The following is an 8,961-nucleotide window of genomic DNA, read 5'->3' as shown; positions in this document are numbered from 1 at the left end:
CCCCCAACCTCTGCATGCCAAGCACAGCCCCGGGGAGGGGGTGTCAGGACCCCCAACCTCTGCATGCCAAGCACAGCCCCGGGGAGGAGGCTGGGCCCCTCCCTGGCTCTGGCATCTTCAGGGGCCTTGCCTGGGCCGAGACCTTCGAAGCAGCCCCTGGGCCCTTCTCCCGCCACAGAGGGGGGCCCAGGGAAGCCTCTTGGGAAACATCCCGAGGGGCCTGCAGCTGGAGCCCAAGACGTTTTGTGCAAACCCTGACAATTTACCACGCTCAGCCTGGCCAGGCCTGGTCTCCCCAGCCCTCCATGTTTCCACCTGACCTGCCCAGATGTGGCTTGGGGTTCGGGCTGCAGGGCTTGCCAGATGGGGGATCTTGAGGAGGGAGCGTTGGAGCTCCTGCGGTCCATGACCCCTAGGCTGCCTTCATGCAGGGTTAGGGGGATGCACAAGCTGATGTCAGTCCTTGTCCTCTGCTGGGAGCCCTTGAGCAGTGCGAGACCTGCTCAACCATACCCAAGCAAGAGACAAAGCGGAGGGGAGGAGCCAGTGGGAATGGAGGAAGAGGCCAGGAAAAAAGGGGAAGAGGGAGATGCCCTCCACCTTGGCCCACTACTCTTGCTCCCATTCCCAGGGGGAGCTGGTGATCCTCCCTCCTGGCATGGGGCACAGGTCTGCCACATGGCCACACACTGTTCCCTGGGGTAGGACCTGGTCTGCCTGAGGAAGTAAATGGCTGGGTGGATAAGTTCGGAAGGAGGGACCCAGTGGGTGGGGGCGGAGGGAGGGAATGAGCGAGCAGAGGGAGAGGAGTGCCCAGGCACAGGGGTGTCCTCCCTGTCCCGTGACCCTTGGCTGCGGTCCCCCATCCTACACCGTGCCCAGGAAGCAAGGAAGAAGGCAGACCCCCAGTAGACTCGCTCCAGCCAGCCTTCCTCCTCTGACCTGGGCGGCCTTCTTCCCAGCGGCCGTCGCCCCATCCACACTCCGCTTTGGCTCTGAGGTGGGACGGCTGGACCCTGGGGCACGGGCTGTACCATGGGACAGTGCCAGAGACCCGTCACCCCACCTTCTGCTGGCTCCTAGTGCTGTCCCGGGGGTCGGAAGGCCTGGAAGCCACGCCTAGGGGACTGGAGGGACCTGCAGGCTGGGTGGGGCAAGGGGTCCCGTGGGCGCAGAGGACGGGAGGACCCAGGGAGGCCGGTGCTCCTGCGGGTGGCTGAGGCAAGGGCAGAAATAACTGGGTTGGGCAAGACTGGAAAAGTGGCAGCAGGAAGGCTGGAGGGCGGGCCAGAGGTGGGGACCCAGACAGGCCGGCTCTCGAACCACATCCCGGCCCGCCCCCAGGAGACCACGCCCCAGGACCCTAGTCGGCCTATGCAGAGCGAGGGGCCTCAGACAAACGCAGAGCCAGAGCCGGACGGGTCAGAGGCAGCTGAGACCCCAGGACCCACAGCGAGGGAGATGCCCTCTAGATGCAGGCAAGGAGGGACCCACGGCCAGGAGCCCTTTAGCTGCCCTGAGGGGCGGGCGGGAGAAGGGGTGAGGTGGCGGCGGGGGGGGGTCAGGGGCACTGGGCAGAGAGGAAGCAGCTGGGCTCTGCAGGGCCTTCCCCGAACACCAAGGTGCAGGTGCACAGCAGGTCACGCGCAGCCAGCTCCTACAACCGCGTAGGCAGGGTGGGGGCACTGCTGGCCCAGCGGGGGTGCAAAATCATCTTGAGAGGGCCCCTCCCTGTGGCACGGCGACCCTCCCCATGGGTTCTCCCCAGCAGGAGTGGCCTCATGGGCCTCAGCTTCCCCTGACACGTGTGGGTCCCTCTAGGGCCGCCGCCTCTCTCCATCCTCCTGCCCACCCAAAGCCCCGCCAAACTGGTGGGTGGGAGTGTGGCTGTGGAGGAGGGGCTGCGGGCAGAGGCTCTGGGGCACCCCCTGGGAGGGGGCTGGAGGGCGGGTGCCATCGCTGCCAGAACCCCACACAGGCTTTCTAGGCACTGCACGGGGAGCGGAGGATGTGTGCGCCAACCACCCGGAGGATGTCCCTGGAGGGCGTGGACGCCCAAGGATGCCCATCACACGGCAAGGCTGTCCTTCCCAGCTGCCTGGCTGAACGCCCTCTCCACTAGACCCCACGGGGGCAGTCCCCCTCCTGGAACAGGCCCCTCTGTGGCGTCCAAAAGCTCCGGAGCCCAGGGTCTGCTGCCACCTGCTTCGTGTTGAAACCGAACTCCAGACTCAGGTGCCCAGGGCTGTGGCCGGAGGCTGCGCAGCCGCAGAGGGGCCTCGCCTGGCCCTGGTCCCCCGGGGGGCTCTGGTGGGCTCACCTGTCCGCTCCTGGACTTCAGAGACGCAGTCACTGCAGGCGCTGGCTCGAGGTGCCCCACACAGGGCAGAGTGCATCTCCTGGCCTCCAGCCCTGGTGGTACAGCCCACAGATGACAGGCTGGCACCCAGGGTGGCCTGGCCCCCAGCTCTGTGGCCTTGAAGCCCACCCTTTTCAGAGAATGGAAATTCCCTTTGCACCTGGCTTTGACCTGAGAGCACATCGGGTAAGCCTCAAAAAATTGCCCCAACACAGGATCCAGGCCATGATGAATTGAGTGGGCTGTCATGTGGGAGGGATGTGGACATCAAGTGGGGAACAGTCCCCTCAGGAGCACACGGGCGGGTCTGCAGTGCTGGCTCACATGCAGCTCCTCTGCCCACACTCGAACTGCCATTTAATGCAAGGGGAGAGTGGCTGGGATGCAGGTCACACCGGAACAGAAGTACAGATGGCTGCCTCCCTCAGGTTCAGCTTGCGGCCCTGGGGGAGGGAGCTCGCTCGCTCTCAGGGCCTTTGTCCCGAGCCTCATGTCAGGCGGCAGATGAGGGACACGGGTGGGCACCAGGCCTAGGCGCCACACCGTGGCTACCTGAATCTGATTAAAGGAGGCCTTGGAGTGTGCTTGGGAGGCCTCTGCCGGGGCACAGGCCTGTGGCTCTCAAGATGCAGAACGGAGCAGCAGTCGGGGTCCTGGGAGCTCTGCCTGTGGCCCCTGCTATGGAACGGGGCATCACACTGGGGGCTGGCAGCTGGCCCTGAACCCTCGGCCTCCAGCACCATGGCCTGTGCAGGGAAGGTGCCTCCACCTCACGGACCAAGGAAGCCCCAGCACAGCCCAGGGGGAGCAGCGTGAGTGCCAGCCCAGCCCCACAAATGGGGGAACTGAGGCACTGTGCCGGCCCCTCCTCCCCCACCTCCCGGCTGGGTCTGAAGGCCGGACCTGCTCCAGGGTGGGTCCTTGGGGCAGGTGGTGGGGCATGAGCGTGGCCACACCCTCACCCTCCAGTGGCTCCCGAGCGCCGGGCTGAGTGCAGTGTGCAGCAGAGGCAGCCCCGGCTGCTCGTGGGCAGAGGGCACACACACCACAAGGGCAAGGACAGCTGCTTATCAAAATATTTTATTTTAGGAGACCCCTCAAAAAAAGACCCTCCACATTAGACAGATGCCCCAACAATACCCTTGGTCTTTTTTTGGTCTTTTCTGTATTTTTTCCTTTTTAAATCAACTAAAACAATTTGATGCTTAAAATAAAAGACAGGAAGTATTTCCTGATCAGACTTTAGTCGAGAATATATATATATTTTTGATCCGGGGGCGGGTGAGGAGGAGGAGGTGCCACCAGTGGTTCACGAGGTGTCCCGTTTCTCGGCTCAGGAGGAGGCCTGGCTGCCTGGACCCGGAGCCAGGGACCCAGAGTGGGGGCTCCTCGGGCCTGACTGGGGCCAGGGAAGAAGACGGTGGAGGAGGAAGAGACGGCGGGGCTGGCGGCTGGGGCTTGTAATTTACATGAGAACCGTGCTGGTCACTGGCGCTGTCGGTGTCTGTCTGTCCGGCGGGACGTCTGCTCTGAGGAGGGAGGCTGGGATTCAGCGGCATCATTTCCTCTGTGGCTTCTTTTCCAGCTGAGAAACTTTTTTTTCTTTTTTACTTTTTAAAAAGAATCACAGCCAAAATAAGACATTAACTGCAAAATCCAAAATGGCTGCGCTTACCCTATGTATAAAAACACGTCCAGTCCGGTCGGGGCGCGGCCTATGCTTTCCCGGGGATCTTGGCCCGCTTGCGTGCGATAGCGTCCTCCACGGCTTTCAGCTGCTTCAGCAGCTCCTCCCGCCGGGACAGTGTGCTGGCCTTCCCTGATTTGGTGCTGGCGGCGGCGCTGGGATCCGAGGCTTTGCCAGGCACGCTGGTGACCTTGCTGGAACTCTTAGACTGGGGTGACAGCTGGCGCTTCCTGGAAGCAGGTGGGGAAGACTGTGAGCCTCGTCTGCAGGTGGACAGGGCAACGAGGTTGTCCTCCCTGTAGGGGAGCTTCCACTGAGCCCTCATTGGCCACCAAGACAGGTAGGGGCTGATGCTGCCACAAGCAGGCCTGGTCCGGCCCCGTACAACCTGCTGCTCTTCTTCCCACCTCTGTGCCCAGGGCACTCTGTCCGAGGGCACTGGGAGCAGAGGGCAGCCTTGACCAGGGCAGGAGCGTGTTTGTGGGGATGGAGCTGCCCTTCCCTGCCGCTCACCCTGTCTGCTCAGCAGAAGCTGGAGTGACGCCTCCAGCCTGAGCTGCCCTCTTGCCTTCTGAACTAAGCGGAGCCTCGGGCCTGGCCCAGGGCTGGCCCTGATGCCGCTGGCCTCCCCGAGGGACAGGCTTGGTCTAGCCCTCCCGGTGTGGCCAGGGCACAACCTGGGTGGGACTCACCTGTCAGATGGGGCTGCAGGAGCTTTGGAGTTCTGGCCTCTCTGCCGCTCTGGCTTCGGGGAGCCCAGTCTCCCACCTGACTTCCGGTCCCGAGAACCTGTGTGGTAGGTACAGAGTGAGACCACCTTCCTGGTTTACAGGGGACGCCAGGGACCCACTTCTAAAGCCTGAGGCTGCTCAGTTCACTTCCTTCATTTTTATGAAGAGATGAAAAGGCAAGAGCCAAGCAGAAGAGGAGAGAGACGTGGGCACCAACACATCTGGAAACGAGGCTGAGGCCAAACCTGGACTCCAGGTTCCACCGAACAGCCACTATCTCGCAGAAAGACCAGACTCCTTCCTAGCTCTGAAAAAACTGATCACGTGGGTCTTCAAATATGGAACGAGAAGAAAGACATGGCAGTGAAGAAACACAAGCAAAGCCGAGAGACCAGGAGTGTTTCCCTCAGACACTGTCGGGATGAGAGAGGCAGGGAGGGACCACTGGCCGGCACAGGCCCGAGGCTCGAGTGAACCAAGGTCAGCAGGACCCCAGTGGTCCTGGCTCTGACCCCAGGCAAAAACAGCAAGGCTGTTCCAGGACAGCTGCACAGGGCACAGGCCCTGGGCTTAGGGACAAAGGAGAGCAGTTCCCCTTCCTACGCCTGACAAGCCCAAAGGACCAGTTGGGAAGGGGTCTGGAAGCCCCTGCCTGTTCCCTTTGTCTGGGGGTGTCTGTGCCTCTGCTTGGTTTGTGCCCCACCCGTCAAAGCCAGCCAGGACAATCTCCCTATCTTTCCATCTGGGCCTCGGCTCTTGGGGTGAGGTCAGGATGGCTGGGGGTGCCCGAGATCCTTTCAGATCTACGTGGCTCAACAGTAACACGGACACTGTCTGCCCTGTCACTGAGTCCTCAGGAGGCTGGGAGGGTTTCCAGAGTGCACAAGGCATGAGGGTCCAGCGGTCTCCTGTCAGCCAGACTTTACAACAATTTGCAAAAATAGAAAAACCAACACCATTCCTGCTCATTTGTTTTGGAAAATATGTTTTTTGCGAAAATGGCATGAGTGTAAAAAAATACAGTGGTTTATTACTGTTATTTTTATTGATTTAGTTATTTTGTTTTTTTTTTTGAGATAGAGTCTCACGTGATCTCGGCTCACTGTAAACTCTGCCTCCCAGGTTCGAGTGATTGTCCTGCCTCAGCCTCCTGAGTAGCTGGGATTACAGGAGCCCACCAAGCCTAGCTAATTTTTGTATTTTTAGTAGAGATGGGGTTTCACCATGTTGGCCAGGCTGGTCTTGAACACCTGATCTCAAATGATCTGCCCACACTGGCCTCCCACAGTGCTGGGATTACAGGCGTGAGCTGCTGTGCCCAGCCTATTACTGTTATTTTTATTATTTTTGTTTATTTATTTTTTGAGACAGGGTCTTGCTCTGTTGCCCAGGCTGGAGTGCAGTCATGCAATCTTGGCTCACTGAAACCTCCACCTCCTGGGTTCAAGCGATTCTCGGGGCTCAGCCTCCTGAGTAGCTGGAGCCACAGGCACCCACCACCATGCCTGGCTAACTGATGTATTTTATGAGAGACCACATTGCAACATGCTGGCCAGGCTGGTCTTGAACTCAAGACCTCAAGTGATCTGCCTGCCTAGGCCACCCAAAGTGCTGGGATTACAGGAACGAGTCACCATGCCCAGCCCTGTTATTTTTAAACAAATATTTAAATTTTTTTCTTAGTTTTAGTTTTCAGTACCGTAAATATTGACAGATACAATCTGCAAGTCAGACGTTTCCTGGGCCCTCCCCATACTTGTTAAGAGCGACGGGGTCTGAGACCAGCTCCCCCGCATTGCCAGGCTACCCCCTCTGTCTGCTCCCTAGGGGCTGGGAGGCTCACCTCGGTCTGGGGATGTGTTGGCCCGCTTGGCTGGAGGAGGGCTCTGCCGGTCCTTGTCTGACGGTTCATAGCGCTTCCTGCTTCCTTTATCAGCCGCCTGGGACAAAAGAGGCCAGTGAGGATGACCGGGCCAGGAGCCGTGTCCTCACCCCAGAGGGGTCATCGCCAGCAACCTGCTCTGCCCCCAAGGATCCCCTCACATGCCTGTGAGACCCTGTGGCCCTGAGTGAGGCCTCCATAACCCGGACCAAGGGCACCCCCACTGTGCGCTTGGGGCCGATCGTGTTCCACAGGAAGCACCCTGTGGGCTGCTCTCCTCCTCCCATGGGGGCCACTCTAGGAGGACATGGGATCCCTTCAAGCCAGGCCTCTCGCCCTTCCAGCAGAGGGCAGAGGACAGACTGTATTGCAGGGAATGGAGGCCACAAACACGGAGAGTACCCCCTCTCTGTCCAGAGACACAGGGAACATGCTCTCTGTTCACAGAGGCGCTGGCAGCACCCGACCCTCCCAGGATGCTCCCACTTCCCGGCCCAGGCCCACATGTGATAGGCCGTACCGACACCCGTAAGGCCCACTGGCCCTCACTCAGGCTCCGTTCCCCAGGAGGAAGCTCTTAGGAAGAAGGACCCCGGCCTAGATGCTGGGGCAGCCACCAGTAGGGCCCTTGCCCTCACCTTATTCAACAGTGTCAACTTGATCTCCTTGTGGGCAACAAACGTGCCCTGCTGGGGCTGCCCAGAGGGGGCCTGCTGGGGCGTCGACGGCTGCTGGGAGGACTTCCCCCCTGCTGGAGGTTTTGCAGATTTGGGTGGTTGTGTGGATGAGTCCCTTTTCCGCTTTTCCTCTTTAACACCGTCTTCTTTCTTAGATTTTCCTGCCAAAAAATCCAGAGTCATGGAGGTGCTAGCGATTTTCCCGTGGCCACACCAACAGCCAGGCAGTCTGTGCCTATGTCGTCCTCCCCCCTCCGCCCCTCCCAAAGCTGCTTCCTGAAAGCACCAGAGCCCCAAGTACCTTTCTCCTTCCTGGTCTGGGCTGGGGCCGGGGACCGAGAGCTGGCTGAGGACACAGGGCTGGCCAGGTCTGCGTACATGTCCTCCGAGTCCACACTGTGTGCAGAGCTGCTGCTGGACGTGGCGCTGGACACTGAGGAGACACTGCTTACGCTCAGGGACCTGGACACACAAGAACATCTCGCCACAGTCCAACCACAGACTGGAGGGAGGCGCCGGCGGGGGCCCCATGATCCACTTTTACCCAGTGTCCATTTATGGACTATGTACCCACGGAGTGTGCGACACTGGGGGTACTTTGGGGAGTTCCAGGGCTACACAGTAGGGGACATCCCCATGGCTGTCAGGCTGCTTGCTGGGAAGGGGAACAGGACTGAGCCTAGCCAACAGTGGCAAGGGTGGAACTGAAGCAGAGTCCCTGGCTTAGACACCTGTGACCAAAGGGAGACTACTTCAGCCCACAAGGAAATTAAAAACACAATGAGCGACTGCAGTCTCAGGGAATGCCTCAAGAAAACACGGCAGCCGGACAGAAACAGCAGGTCTGCGGCTCCTCCGGTGCACACTCGATGTGGACGTGGACACAGAGCACACAGGACGGGCACCTGAGTCCGCCCTGCTCATCTGCTGCTCAGGAAAACACAACCACGTCTCCCGAGGGTGTTGACAATACATGGGCAAGATTCGTGGGCCAGGCGAGGCGGTTCCCAAGGGGAGGGATAAGAGAACCAATGTATTTTTTTTCTTTTACAAAAGTCAGGTCTTTAAAACATTTCAGACCTATGAAGAAACATTTTAGGCCAGGCGTGGCGGCTCACGCCTATAATCCCAGGACTTTGGGAGACCAAGGGAGGAGGATCACTTGAGCCCCCAGGAGTTTGAGACCAGCCTGGACAACATACCAAGGCCACGTCTCTCCAAAAACAATATAAACAAATAATAAAAAAAAAGTCTGACAACTATATATAAACCACCTGCTACCTAGAAATGAGAGTTCTATGTAAGGAATCTAAAGACGGATTCAATACTGTCTTCTTTTAAAACAACTAAACCTCAGAAATCCTTTTTTGAGACAGGGTCTCACTCCATCGTCCAGGCTAGAATGCAGTGGTGTGATCATAGCTCACGGTAACCTTGACCTCCCAAGTAGCTAGGACCATAGGCCATAGGCACACACCACTATACCCAGCTAATTAAAAAAAATTTCTGGGGGCCGGGCGCGGTGGCTCAAGCCTGTAATCCCAGCACTGTGGGAGGCCGAGGCGGGTGGATCACGAGGTCAAGAGATCGAGACCATCCTGGTCAACATGGTGAAACCCCGTCTC

At 59.1% G+C, this 8,961-nt stretch overlaps 1 protein-coding gene across 2 annotated transcripts in view; it reads right to left on the bottom strand.

The window, feature by feature from the left end:
• Positions 1-3,421: 3,421 nt before the first annotated feature.
• The window catches only part of ZC3H18 (zinc finger CCCH-type containing 18), a 66,262-nt gene continuing 60,722 nt past the window's right edge, over positions 3,422-8,961 (bottom strand). For both annotated transcript variants that reach the window (XM_037743938.1, XM_017543712.2), the window contains 5 exons: positions 7,638-7,798; positions 7,298-7,497; positions 6,621-6,717; positions 4,739-4,835; positions 3,422-4,276 (listed from right to left, as the gene is read on the bottom strand). In XM_037743938.1, coding sequence (XP_037599866.1) covers positions 4,075-4,276; positions 4,739-4,835; positions 6,621-6,717; positions 7,298-7,497; positions 7,638-7,798 — 757 coding nt within the window. In that variant the 3' untranslated portion in view covers positions 3,422-4,074. The remainder of the gene's footprint in view (positions 4,277-4,738; positions 4,836-6,620; positions 6,718-7,297; positions 7,498-7,637; positions 7,799-8,961) is intronic.

This window comes from Cebus imitator, unplaced genomic scaffold, assembly GCF_001604975.1.
Source record: "Cebus imitator isolate Cc_AM_T3 unplaced genomic scaffold, Cebus_imitator-1.0 Scaffold159, whole genome shotgun sequence".
In the NCBI taxonomy this organism is placed as follows: domain Eukaryota; kingdom Metazoa; phylum Chordata; class Mammalia; order Primates; family Cebidae; genus Cebus; species Cebus imitator.
This window is presented reverse-complemented; position numbering and strand designations above follow the sequence as displayed.